The 13737-nt window shown below is 33.5% G+C and overlaps 1 protein-coding gene across 1 annotated transcript; it reads right to left on the bottom strand.

Moving 5' to 3' along the window:
- Positions 1–1482: 1482 nt before the first annotated feature.
- LOC131157860 ((-)-germacrene D synthase-like) lies at positions 1483–4588 on the bottom strand. The gene is made up of 7 exons (XM_058112284.1): positions 4373–4588; positions 3559–3844; positions 3075–3447; positions 2715–2933; positions 2451–2589; positions 2100–2348; positions 1483–1937 (listed from the first exon to the last, which is right to left on the bottom strand). Exons 1-7 carry the CDS (start codon positions 4556–4558, stop codon positions 1641–1643), a joined length of 1749 nt encoding a protein of 582 aa, XP_057968267.1. The 5' UTR covers positions 4559–4588; the 3' UTR covers positions 1483–1640.
- Between the last annotated feature and the right edge of the window lie 9149 nt (positions 4589–13737).

Raw genomic sequence — 13737 nt, 5'->3', positions numbered from 1 at the left:
ATATACATAGACATTTGAGGAAATATGACCGTTGGGGACCTATTGGGTATTATTAAGAAAGTTTAATGATGTTTAAAACATTTTAACCCTGTTTAAAAAATATTCACTGCGGTAAAAAATCAGGACAACTCGTGAGGTCAGGTCGACCAGAAATGTTTTGGTCAACCAAGTCTTATATGGTTCGGTCGACCAAGGGAATATTGAACTAAGGGCTCGGTCGACCAGGAGAAGGCGATTTCTTAGTTTTCCGAGGTTTGGTCAATCAGGCCATTTTGAACTAGTTGGTTCGGTCAACCAGACCGCTGGGATTTCTCCCGAGGACCCTCCGGTTGACCAGGTAGTTGGAGAACAAAAGTGTTCGGTCGACCAGATGGTCAAAGTGTTGACCAGGGAGGGTTTCGGTCGACCAGGTCTCTTTGAACAACCTAGTTCAATCGACCAGGTGGTCAAACTTTTGACCTAGGGAGGTTTCGATCGACCAAGCCAAAATGAACTAACTGTTCTGGTCGACCGAAAGTGCACCATGTGTGCATTTCGGTCCCGTTTCAAAACATACAAGCCCTATTCAAGTGCCTAACAAACATATGTGTAACTTTGTGTGTCTTAGGGTCACTTGAGGTCCAATTTGAAGACATTGAAAAAGTTCGATGTCGGTCGACCGAACCCTAAGGTCTTTCTAAGGTCATTTCTCATTCACGATTTGTTTGAACTTACGTATTATCATACATGTGATGTGTGTGAGTTTATTACAAGCCAAAGCCCTAGTTACTATTACTGACCAATTAATTGAAATATATTACAACTGAAAAACGTGTATTGGTCTTCAAGCTTTAAGCTTTGTACCCATCTTGATCTCAACAATCTTAGTTCCTACACAAAAACTCAAACACTCATTAGATACAATGAGTATTTGTCATAATCAAGGGCGTGACCAATAAGGTCAACATATAGTATTTTATTTTGTGCATTTTCTTTGATTTTTGAAAGGGAATAATTTTCAAAGGCTTATTAAATTTATTTTGGGATAATTTTCAATTAATTAGGTACCGTTCGTAAGAACGGGCGTATAGGGGGTGCTGATACCTTCCCCTCGCATAACCGAACTCCCGAACGCAACTCTGGTAATGTAGACCAATTCTACCCTTAATTTTGTAATAATCAAGTGTTCTAACCACACTTCAAAAGGTTAGTGGCGACTTCATCACACCATGTTTTCTATGAAAATATTCTTTTCAAAATTCACTCTTTCTCTAGTTCCCAACTGCACCCGTGCGTGTTTGGCGGGTCCGGGACGTCGCGACAGTATATTTAATACAATAATAAACCTTGTACTTTCTTCCCTTTAGGTAATTGACACTATTCAGTATATTAAATAGATCTCTCTCTCTCTCTCTCTCTCTCTCTCTCTCTCTCTCTCTCTCTCTCTCTAACATGTATCCATCCACGTATGCATGTATATACAAGAACATATAGAGATGCTTATAGGATATTAATTTGACATGTAATTTTATTTCATTAATTTAAGATGTTGAAACAATATTACAATCCATTATCCTTGCATCTAAAGAGCATAACAAACAAACAACAATAACTTTATAGATAAAACAAAGCATTTAGTAATGAACAACATATACCCATTTTTATAATACAGGCACAGGATCAATTAGCAATGAAGCTATAAGATCTTTCAACACAGTTCCAGCATTAGTGTAGGCATCTTCATTCCTATATACAACATCAAGCACACGGGTAAGATTAATAATTCGTTTGAGGATGGGCATGGAGACAGTAGTTGGAGGAAGACATTCTTCATTGATATCCTTCCATGCATTTGTTACTTGTTTGTGAAATTCATCTTGGGCATCCTTCTCGGAAACACCATATTCATTCATGTAACACTCAACAGCAGAGACAACATGTCCTCTTTTTTGCTCAAACTACATAAATAATCATTCAAAAAAATGAAAGTTAGAAAAATTAAATAGATAATAAAATTAATTTTATATAAAAAAATCAATTTAAGAATTAATGAATTTCCTTATAATTAATGCTACTAGTGAAACAATAGCATATATATCGAGCTAGCTAATGCATTATACCTTGTGGGATACCATGTCATCCATTAGTCTACTTATTATTGATGAAGCAGTGACAATGTTAGGATTTGCTACTATCCATTCAAAGGTGTCTTTTGTTACAATATCTCCCATTCCAACCAATGATGTCGTTGCTAACATTGGATAGCCAGCGGTGAGTACTGCAAGGCGCATGTATTCCTCCATCGTGGGCATGTGTTTCTCATGGAACCATTTGGCTTCAGCTAAATACACTCTTGCTTGACTTTTCATCTACGCACAAAGAGAAAAAGAAAAAAAGCAACTAGGTCAATCATTTGCTTCATAATTATGTTTTATGTATATAATTAACTCAAAAATAAATATGAGACTTACTGCTTCTTTGACATAGTACATGCGATACAATCTTTCTTCCTTTATCATTTCTTCCTCAATTTCATTATAAACATCTAGGAGTGCTTGATAGTATACTTTCATGTACTCTGGTAATTGATCTAAGGCACTGATATCCCACCTAAAATCAAGGTAGATAGTCAAATGGTCAAGTGAGATCTTAAGGAAAAATAGAAAAGAATTGAAGGTTAAAGAATATGGATTCTATGATATGAATTCGTAAGTAGAAGAAGCACATGTTCAAACCTCTCAATTGCATTTGTAAGCAGCTCTAACTCTTCAAGTGTACCATACACATCATAGATGTCATCCATAAATGAAGTCATGGCAATTACTTTGGTAAGTATCCTTCTAGCGAGGGAATATTGAGGCTCAAAGTATACTCCCAATATCCAAAAGTAGCATTCAACCACTCTATCTCTTCCAAAAGAAAGCTTATTGGCAAAATCCAAATCTTTCCACCACCTAAAATATATAAATTGAAAATAGCCCACGTTAACTAATATAATATTCTAGCCTAAAGACATTGCAATAATTAAAAAATATATAAATACACACACACACACACATGTGATAATATGATAATTGAAAAAAAAAAATATTTACTTTGCAATATCACCAAGCTCTCTCTGGTGCACGTTTTGCAATAGATTGAAATCTAACTTTGCAAACATTAGTAGGTCTTTGTTATGTGACTTTTCTTTCTGGTAAATTGGCATGTAACGTCTTGCCTCCAACCTCTGTAAACCCTTGTGGATGGGCTGTTTCAAAGCATGTTTTACCTGTTCTGCAAGTGGGGTGCTCAAGTGGGTTGCCAAGGACTCAAGGTGAGAGGTTGTGAAAGTAAGTGCTTCATCAAGGACATCTTCTCCTCGAATCCTAAGATGCGTGGCTTCATACAAACTTAAAATTCCTCGCACATTGCTAACAAGGGATTCCTTGAAACTGCCTTTGTTATCCTTAAACTTGTTGAATACTTCTGCTTCAACAACAATTTAAAATTTATGACATAAAGGTTTTGTTTAATATTTTAATGTGCATACAATTAATTTAGAGAGCATTTGAAGTTGCAAACAAATTTAAGGATTACCACATGAAACAAAATAGCCTTCTTGTCGAAGCAAACGAAATCGGAGAGCAACAGTCTCAAGATCATCATTATTATCTCCATCAATGCTTTCGAGGAATGTGTTATGAAATTTTTTTAGCGCTTGGTCAATCTCAATCTCAAAATGGTAAGACACTCCTAGACGTTGAATGACATCAATCAAGTATAGCATTTCAAAGTGTATAGAAGTAGTAGTAACTGCTAGCAACCTCCTCACTTCTTCCTTAAGCTTTTGAAATAATTGTTGCTCTTTTGCATCGTAAGTTTTCTGCACAAGCCCAATAGAATAAATTAAGAAACCAACGTGATTCTTACAATTTCTTGGTAAATGCATTTCAGGTAGCGTACCAACTAGATAAAAAGGTACATAACGAAAACACCACTAGAGGTGCATTTATCTTAGCCTCAATCATTTCCCTATCAATTTAGAAATGCCAAAGAAGAATATGTATCATTTGGGTTCGATTGGGTTGGCTGTCATCGATTGGGGTGAAAAATATTGACCTCCCTTGAGATTTGGTAAAAAAGATAGTGAGCTATTTTTGAAGGATCTACGCTTATGATTTTAAATATTATAGGGACCTCTTTGGAGATTTACTAAAAGATACAAACTCTTTCTTATAATTTATAAAAAAGACAATCAATTTAAAGAGTATAAGCATCTTAAAAATGAAATTTAAAATCTTAGAAAAGGACAATGAAAATTTTGAAATATTAAAAGAAATTCTTTCTTTTGATCAAAACGTGCTTTTGCACAAAATTTGATGGCCGGAAAATAAATGCACTATGTATATACCTGGGAGTGGTGATCAGAAGCATAGGCGAGGAAATGATGCCCCCAAACGCTAGGTTGGTAATCGGCAGAGCGATGGATGGACGTCGGGGACTCCACAGCACCATGTTGGGCTGAAGTAGCACGAGCCCCTACCCCCTCACCAGACATTATTATTGTTGTCTCTTTTCTTTTCTTCTTTAGGACCATAGAAATGAGTAGTTGCTGATGACTAGCAATGCTGGCCGCTGCTCTTCCATATATATATATATATATATATATAGGAGAAATTCAAGAACTATTGAATAATATGACCACGTGTCAGGAAATCCTTGGGCACCTTCGGCCACAGAATTTTTAATGCCTTGTTTTCTTTTTTCTTTTTGGTCAATTGAGATTGAACTCCTCGCTCCTGGATCTACTATTATCTAGTTTATTTTATTTTTGTCAATTGAGATTGAACTTTTCAATATGCTATTATCTTGTTATTTTATTTTATTTTTGTCAATTCAGAGGTCAAAATGAACATGAGTACCTTGGAACTGAATTTAGTAACCATACAAATTTATGGACAATCTCATCTTTTAAAGCGAGGATACTGTATCTGTAAATTATTTAAGCAAATTATATGTTATAACTTATATGTTATGTGCGAACAAAGCGGGAAATTGGGACATAAGCCCCATCATTTATGATTTTTCAACTCATTCTTTTTATCAAATCTGATTGCACCAAATGATTCAAAATAATTCGAAATGATAAGGAGCATCAAATCTGAAACCAAATGTGTAGTCCCAAAAGGGTGGTGAATTGAGTTATTTAAAATTCTTGAGAATCTTTTTATAAGTTCTTGATTTTTTACAATCTTTTAAAGACTTCTTATATTCTTGTTGATTAGGCAATCCACACGAACACTTACTTCAACTATTCAATCCGCAATCACAACATACACAACCAATTGAATAATTATTCAAGCCAAACAAACACCATACAAGTAATTAATATTAGCTTTGCAATATTCAGCAACCTTGTTTATGAATGTGCAAGGCATGTAGTTGGTCTTTGAATTGAAAATTAAAATAACATCCAATCCCTTTTTCAAAATAAGAATTTAAATAAACTTTTAGCTAATATGTTTTGGGTTGTTAACCAATCAATGTACTCCTTTACGGTTTTCACAAAAAATTGATTAACCAACGTACTCCCTTACGGTTTTCGTAAGCCCAAAAACAAATTAGACTTTGGTTTATTTAATTTCCAATATACGTTATTTTTATAATTGAAAGAATTATAACATCCACGCAGTTTATATTTTTGCTGAAATTTAAAGAGAGTAAGGGAAAGAGAATGACACCGCTGTTTTTACGAGGTTCGACTTACCCCAACCTACGTCCTTGCCTTAGGTAAACCACCTAAAGATTTCACTATACTTTGTTCCTTCTGTGTGAAACAAAAACCTTTATAATAACCAACATCTTTTTCAGGAAGAAAAACATCTCCAAGCAACAATCTATGTTTTTTCCAACAATCAAACTATACTTTGAACCATCAAAGATCAAGTAGTAATGAAATGGATATCTGTGTACAAAAACACTCTCAAACACAGAGCAAGTTGTACAAGTGACCGGTGCAAACTGCAAGTGCACAATATTGTAGTTTTATAATATAATGATGTGTAGAGTATCGTCCTCAGGGATTGATGTCTTAATTTTACCAAGTACTGAAATTTTACTAACCTAGATTTTATTTATAAAAATTAATAATTTTAGACTGCAAAATTGAAACAAAGCTACTTTAAATAAACTATTCAGGAGAATTTAAAACTGGATACCGCGTGTCAAATTGATGATTGTGAAAACTTCTAAGAAACCGATTTCACCTAGTTTCTCACTATGCTTTACCTATTTAGCTAATTCAACTTCGTTTTCTTTGTTTGTTAGCAAATCACCAATTTTTTCAAAAGCCTCTTTCGATAGTCAATCATAACCTATTCTTGTTTATTATTTAACATAAGAGTATGCAAATTAATAACGCAAGAACGCAGTAAGACCCTCGAATTTTAATGCTACGTAGGTTCATACAAGTCTTTCGATCTCTATATTTAGAAATGCTAAATTATCCAAGATCTATCCTGTAATCCCCCCTTTCAGTAGCAAATCACAAGACTAAAATCATTTAATTAATGGCCAGTTAATTAAAAGCATTAGGCACAGAATAACTTAAATAAACATTAATGAAAACTACTTCAGATTAGCATCAAAGAACAAACATAGTTTGAAATTGGCTACATTGTTTTCCTAGAATTCAAAAATTTAGTTCATTTCGAAAATTAAATTCAACATAACAGATTTCACCATATTTTCTTCAATTTGGAGCGTACGGAAAAGATCAACACTCGCCGCACCGCCGTCGCGCGTCATGAACACCCCGAATACCGCCTTTGTTCGCCGCCTTCTGATTCTGAAAAGATAGTATTTTTGCGTGTTTCCAACTCTCCTTTGCTGGCTGTGTGTGTATCTTCGCAGCACCTCCAAAAGAAAACCACAAGAAAGCTAAAAAAAAAATAATTTTTTCAAGAAACTTTATTTGGTTTTGCCTCCCTTGCGTTTCTCACCAAGAAAAATCAATTCTTTTTTTTATTTTTTACGATGCGGCTTTCTTCTCTCCAGCCCAGCACACTACCCCCTTTCCTCTCTTCTTGCACATGGCTCTCTCCACAAGGAAACCCTCCTCTTTGACTTTTCCATTCCTTTCCTTTTGTCCTTTCTTTCTTTGCTTTTCTTTCCTTTCTTTTTTTCTTTCCATTCTTTTGTCTTTCCTTTCTATGTACCCAACGCACACCCTTATGAGATGACTCGGCTTTTTTTTCAAAGGTACACGAACTGTCCTCCTCTTTCAAGCCCACTTTTGACCCTCTTACAGCTCGTAACTCTCAAAGCTTAAAACATAAAAGATGTAGAACTCTTTTTCAGCTTTTCCCAAAATTTTGAATTGTCTCGATCGGAGCTCGGATGAGAAAGTTACGCCAAGATTACGAAGAATTGTCGAAATAATCCATAAAACGGCGTATGCTAACTTCACGTCTGATTTCGATAGATTAAAAAGTGTCGTCAGTTTTTGGCTTCCGATAATTGCCCTACAAGAAAAAAATTCCAAAATTTCATAAATTACTTAATAAAACTCAAATATTATAAATAGAACATAATGTTAAAATATTGAGGGTAATTAGGCATTTAAATACAAAATAGGATTCCCAATGCATGAATTAAAGCACCTAATTACGCAATTTAAGCACGTAATCAACAAGTTAAATCTCAAATCGTACTTTAAAACCAAAACTAAATAGAAAATATGAAACTCAAGGTTTAGAAGTTACCAAAGTTTCTTTCTTGTTGATATAAGAATTTTAGATGCAACTCAAAATCAGAACCCCTTTTTAATCCATCAATTTCGTAGAGTTTTCCCCTAGTAAAGGTGTGATCAAGAATGAGCTTTGGGAGAGCTTTAGTATAGAAATCATGTATTGCTTGAATGTTTTATCATTTAGTAAGGAAGGTATTTATAAACCTTTTTAAGGAAAAGTTTCCTTATTTAACATGAAGAATTTAGGTAACTTTTCAAAAAAATAAATAAATTATAGAATTAATTTTGAAAATATTTCATTTAGGTAATTTTTCAAAAAATTTTAAATTATAGAATTAATTTTGAAAATCATCCATTTAGGTAACTTTTCAAAAATTATTAAATTATAAAAATAATTTTTGAAAATCTTCCTATAAGTTTGAAATTCAAAAATTCTTCACAAAATCAGTCCACTCACTCACTTGTCTGGGTCACTGATTCACTCGACTGGATCACTTTTTGCACTAGTCAGTTGGCTAGACAGTCTTCTCTTTTCAAATATTTTCTATTTCTGATTTCTTTAAAATCTAATTTACTTGAAAAGTTTAATTATAACTTTTCAAAAGCATTTTCAAGAGTTTTTTTTTAAAGTGCTAGTCTTTAAGTTTTTGTATCTTAAAGAGCTTCACATATCCAAATAGTGATGACTTGAAGAATTTATAAATATCCTTCTAAGCATGATCTCCTTAATCACTAAGTCTTGCAGCGTCTAGAGGTTCAGTCTTTACTTCAAGGTCTGCTTGGCCTTTAAGCTCTTCATGTATCTTTTATTTCTTCAATGTTCTTAGAAGTTTTCATTTGATTGACTTTGATCTCCAGCTTACTTCCATGGTTAATTGTGAGTGTCCTTTTACATAGACCTGAATTAAAACCACTCAACAACATATGTTAAAACATCTTTCATTTTGTTATCATCAAAATAAGATTGAAAAACCCAGTTAGGTCAACAATCTCCCCCTTTTTGATGATGACAAATGAGGAGCAAAAAAAATATGAGTGAGCCTTAAAAAGACCCCCCTTACAGCAAGCATCATTTTACTCTCTACAATATTTGCAATTTCAAGACCAATTACAATATCATACAATCATGCTCATCATACAATATCATGCTCATTTCATCATTCAAGTTCAAGATTATTCAATATCAAATACTTCTCCCTCTTTTTTTTGATACATATCTCATTCTTGAATTTTTCAATGCTCAATTTTATCATGCTCATTTTTTGCTCAATGTTACTCCCTTTTTAACATCAATCAAAAAGAGAAAAAAATTAAGTTCAAATGAATAGATAAACACACACTTCTCAATATATTGAAATATAGTATATATATAGTGTGCTACGATAGTCATATTTCATATTTGGCATTCTTATTGCATATGTGTTGTGACATTTTAAATTTTCAGTCATGCATATGGTACCCAACATTCATATTTGTGAAAAACAAATACTTCAAAAATCACATTTGTCATGCATAATGCATCATTCAAACACTAAGATCATGACTATGTTACCAATATCATTACATGCTCATAATTATGTTGTATTGCTAAAAAACCAAGTGATATGTTCATGGATACCAATATACTTCTTTAGTTACCAACATTGATGTCATATCATGCACTGCTTTTGGGTGGAAATTTTTCATTTATTCATGTGATCCATCATAAACATACATGGTCAGGTCATTTCAAAACTCATGTTTCTAAAACATGCCTAATAACTATATGCTCAGATTTTCAAAAATATAGTAAGCCATAAATCATTAATATTTTTGCATCATCATTAAAGATTTCAAGATACCAATTTCAAGATATACACATGTAGCATATGACACATAAGCATGAAGTCTATTATTCAAGAAACAAAGGGAAAGAAAATAGCCAAACTAAGTGTTGTATCATTCACCATATCAAAGTATATGCCAAAACAAACTTAGAGCGTACGAAGAGACAAACCCTAGGTCAGTTGACTGACCACTCAAATGACTTGAGTGTCTAGGGTTGCTCTGTCAGTCAGTCAGCTAACCTCGGGATTAGTTGGCTGACTAGCCTCTATTCCAAGAAGAATTCTTCAGTCAATCGGCTGACCGTAGAGTCAGTTGGCTGGCTGCCTGGCTGTATATTTTTCTTTGAGCTTTTCCTTTCAATGAGTTTCTCTACTATGTAGTAGACCAAGCTCTCTTCTAATGGTTATAAATCTATCTTCTGAGAGAGGTTTAGTGAAGATATTAGCCCATTGATCATTTGTATTGATGAATTCTAGAACGATGTCTTCCTTTTGGACATGATATCTTAGGAAGTGATGTTTTATGTCAATGTGCTTGGTTCTTGAGTGTGAGATAGGATTTTTTGATATGTTTTGTAAAAACCCGAAAATTTAAAAGGATTAAAATAAATTAAAAAAATAATAATAATAAAAATAAATAAATAAATAAATAAAAGAAATGACGTGGGAAAAAAAATTGAAAAAAAAATTAATTAAGTAATTAAATTATTAGTTGTTAAATTAAATATTATCACATTGGATTTAAAAAATAATAATAATTAAAATAATATATATATATATATATATAAAAGTTAATATATATATGTATATGTAAGTTAAAGTAATATAATATATATATATATATATATATATATATGTAAGTTAAAGCAATATATATATATATAAAGTAATCTGAAGAAGATAAGAAGAGAAGAAAGAAGAAGAAGAAGCAGAGAAGCAGCTCGCCCTCCCACCCCTGAAATTTCTCTCCTGCACGCCAGCCACTTCCATCTCCGCCTCTCTCCTTCTCTCAATTTCTCAGTGAATTGGCAGCGGATTGGGAAACGGAAGGTGCCGTTGGAATCCTGGTTCCGCTGCTGACATTTCTACTGGAGTAGATTGGTCGTGGGAATGACTTAGGCACTGTTACTGGGGAAAGGTAATTTTTTCCCATTTTCTCAATTTTACTTTAAATCTGCTGTTAAATCGGCGAACAGGTACCACCACGTGGTCCTAGTCGTCGTCGTCGTCATTTTGACGTAGATAATTTTTCAATTGAGATTTTCTAGGCCCTACTCCAAAGCGAGAGTGGGATTTGGGAAATTTGGCAAATTAGTTAAATATGCGGGTATAACTGTAAATTTAAAATTATGACTCTAGAAAATATTTAAATAGTATGTTATTTAGAAATAATTTTAATGAAATTAAGGTTTTTGAATCAGGGTTCGGGTAAGCGCTGCGGATATAATTTTGGGCCCCGCAAGCATAATTTATAAAATTAAGTGGGAATGTTAAATATTAGTTTAAATGTTAAATTGAAGTGCGTGGAGCCTAGGGAAGGCTAGATGGGTAGTATTTTGGGGAAATAAATTAATTAATTTGGAAAATTTGGTAATTTGGTTATATTTAAGGATATATTTAATTATTTAGAATTTATGGGCCTAGAAATTAGTTAAATAATATTTTATTCAGGAATAATTTATTGGAACTAGGAATTTAATTTCAGGATCCGGGTGAACGCCACAGGCATCTTTTCAGGGTCCCTGTTGGCGTAGTTAAAGAAACAAGGTAAGGGAGAAATTTATATATTAAATCAGGTTTTTCATGAATTAAAAAAAAAAATGTGTTATTTATATATATATGTTTTTATGTGGGTTTAAAATGCCAGCCATGAAATTTATGTTTTCTGAGCCTAGGATTGTCGATATAGTTATGTATGTGTGAAAGTAAACAAACAAAAGTGAAAAGAATTTTCTAAGGAATTATGTAAGAAATGAAGTGTATTTTGAGCATGTAAATGTTAAATATGGGTTGCCTTATTTTATGAGAAATATGTATAAATTTTACTGCTAAATTGTGTGGCATGAGAATCTGTGCAAATTATATGTTAAATGTATGAGATGTAGGCTAAGTAAGTAAAACAATGAGAATAAAATATGATATGGATAATGTTGCCTGTGTTTGTTAAATACAACCATGTAAATGTAAGACAACTGAAAGAGAGCCATATTAGCAGATCTAGCACACTTCTGTGTAGACTAACTGATGACAGCTAAAAGGAGCTGTGTTAGCAGATTTAGCATGTTTCTACGTAGACTAACTGATGATGGCTAAAGACCAGCTGTAGTATGAAGTAATGAAATGAAATGTTATGCAATGAAATGACTAATGAAATGGCAATGAAATGAAATGACAAAGGCAAATGATGTAAATGGGAAAAAGTTACTTAAAGTGAAACGAAACGTAAAGTTAAGTTATGAACAGGAATGAATGTGCATGAATGTATAATGACAGAACAGAATGATGTATTATGATAATACAAGTATGTATGTATGTAGAACATGTTATGATTGGGCGAGGCATACTCTTCGCCTGAGGGCTTGCTGAGTAAGGCGAGTGCACTAGTAGCTTCAGATGTGGCAGTAGCTGCATAAAACACTAGGGCAGAGGGAACCTACTTCTATGGGCGGGTAGGATTCCCTATCCTTAGGGCCTTTGCCAGTAAACTATTGTTGAATTGTGTGAGTACGAGATTAATCTACCACTTGAGGGCTTACTGAGTAAGGTGAGTGCTCTGATATGTTTTAATTGTGACCTTAGGGTTACCTAAGTATCAGAGCAGAGGGGTGCTACTTGTATGGGCGGGTAATCACCCCTATTCTTGGGTAATCTCGTGGGTTAAATATTTGCATGTGATTGTTTAGGTTCAGAAAACGATTTCAATATTATATGATGATTTGCAAATGAAATAAAAATGATATCTATCTATCTCATGTTGGCCACACGCTATTTTAATATGTATATTTCTTCCCTTAGTGAGATGTGTCTCACCCGAATATGATTATTTCTTTTTCAGGACATCCTTGAGGTTGAGCTTAGGGAGCTCGAGGGTATTTAGCATTTTGAGGGACTTAAAGAGAAAGGGTATATTTTCAAAACACTTTGGGGGAATGTAAATATTTATGTTTTAAGTTTTTATGTTTTAAGCCTGTTAAGAACAGGATGGTTGTGGAAATACTGAAATGCTTTTGGAGATGTATGTATATATGGGAATGCAGGTGTTGGATGGATACTTTGGATTATAGATAGAAATTAGTAAACTCTGGTATTGTGTTATATGGAGATTTTATTTATGTTTTCCGCTGCGTATGTTATGTTAATTATGGATTATCAAGGATTTTATCCAGTATAAAGCGCCAAACCCAGGTTTAAGGGTTCGGGGCGTTACATGTTTATTGCACTCGTATTATCACACTTAATTGGTATAGTTGTGTTTTTTATACTGAAATCTTTTAATTATTGTTTCATGTAAAGTGTTTGTGCACAACAACTCTCGGCTACTACATATTCAGCTTCAGCAGTTAACAAAACCACAGAGTTTTGTTTCTTAGAGAACCAAGAAACTAAATATCTTCCTAAGAAGTGGCATGTGTCACTTGCACTTTTTCTATTGATTTTACACCCTGCATAGTCCGCATCCGAATAGCTAATCATTTCAAAACTGGTCTCCTTAGGATACCATAGTCCTAAGTCCTTAGTGCCTATTAAGTATCTTAGGATTCTCTTAATAGCTATTAGGTGTGATTCCTTAGGTGCTGATTGAAAACGTGCACACATACACACACTAAATATTATGTCGGGTCTACTGGCTGTTAGATATAGTGGACTTCCAATCATAACTCTATAATACTTTGTGTCTATGGGTTTTCCCTTTTCATCTTTGTCTAGGCTGATGGAGGTACTCATAGGTGTTCTTATTGGTTTACTATTTTCCATACCGAATTTTTGTATCATTTCTTTTATGTATTTGGATTGACTTATAAAAGTCCCATTTTTAGCTTGTTTGATTTGAAGTCCTAGAAAATAGTTTAATTCTCCCATCATGCTCATTTCAAATTTTTCTTGCATACATTTTGCAAACTCTTTGCATAGATGTTCATTAGTGGCTCCAAATATTATATCATCTACGTTGATTTGAATTAAACGTATGTTATATTCCTT

The sequence above is a fragment of the Malania oleifera genome, chromosome 1 (assembly GCF_029873635.1).
Source record: "Malania oleifera isolate guangnan ecotype guangnan chromosome 1, ASM2987363v1, whole genome shotgun sequence".
NCBI lineage: Eukaryota > Viridiplantae > Streptophyta > Magnoliopsida > Santalales > Ximeniaceae > Malania > Malania oleifera.
This window is presented reverse-complemented; position numbering and strand designations above follow the sequence as displayed.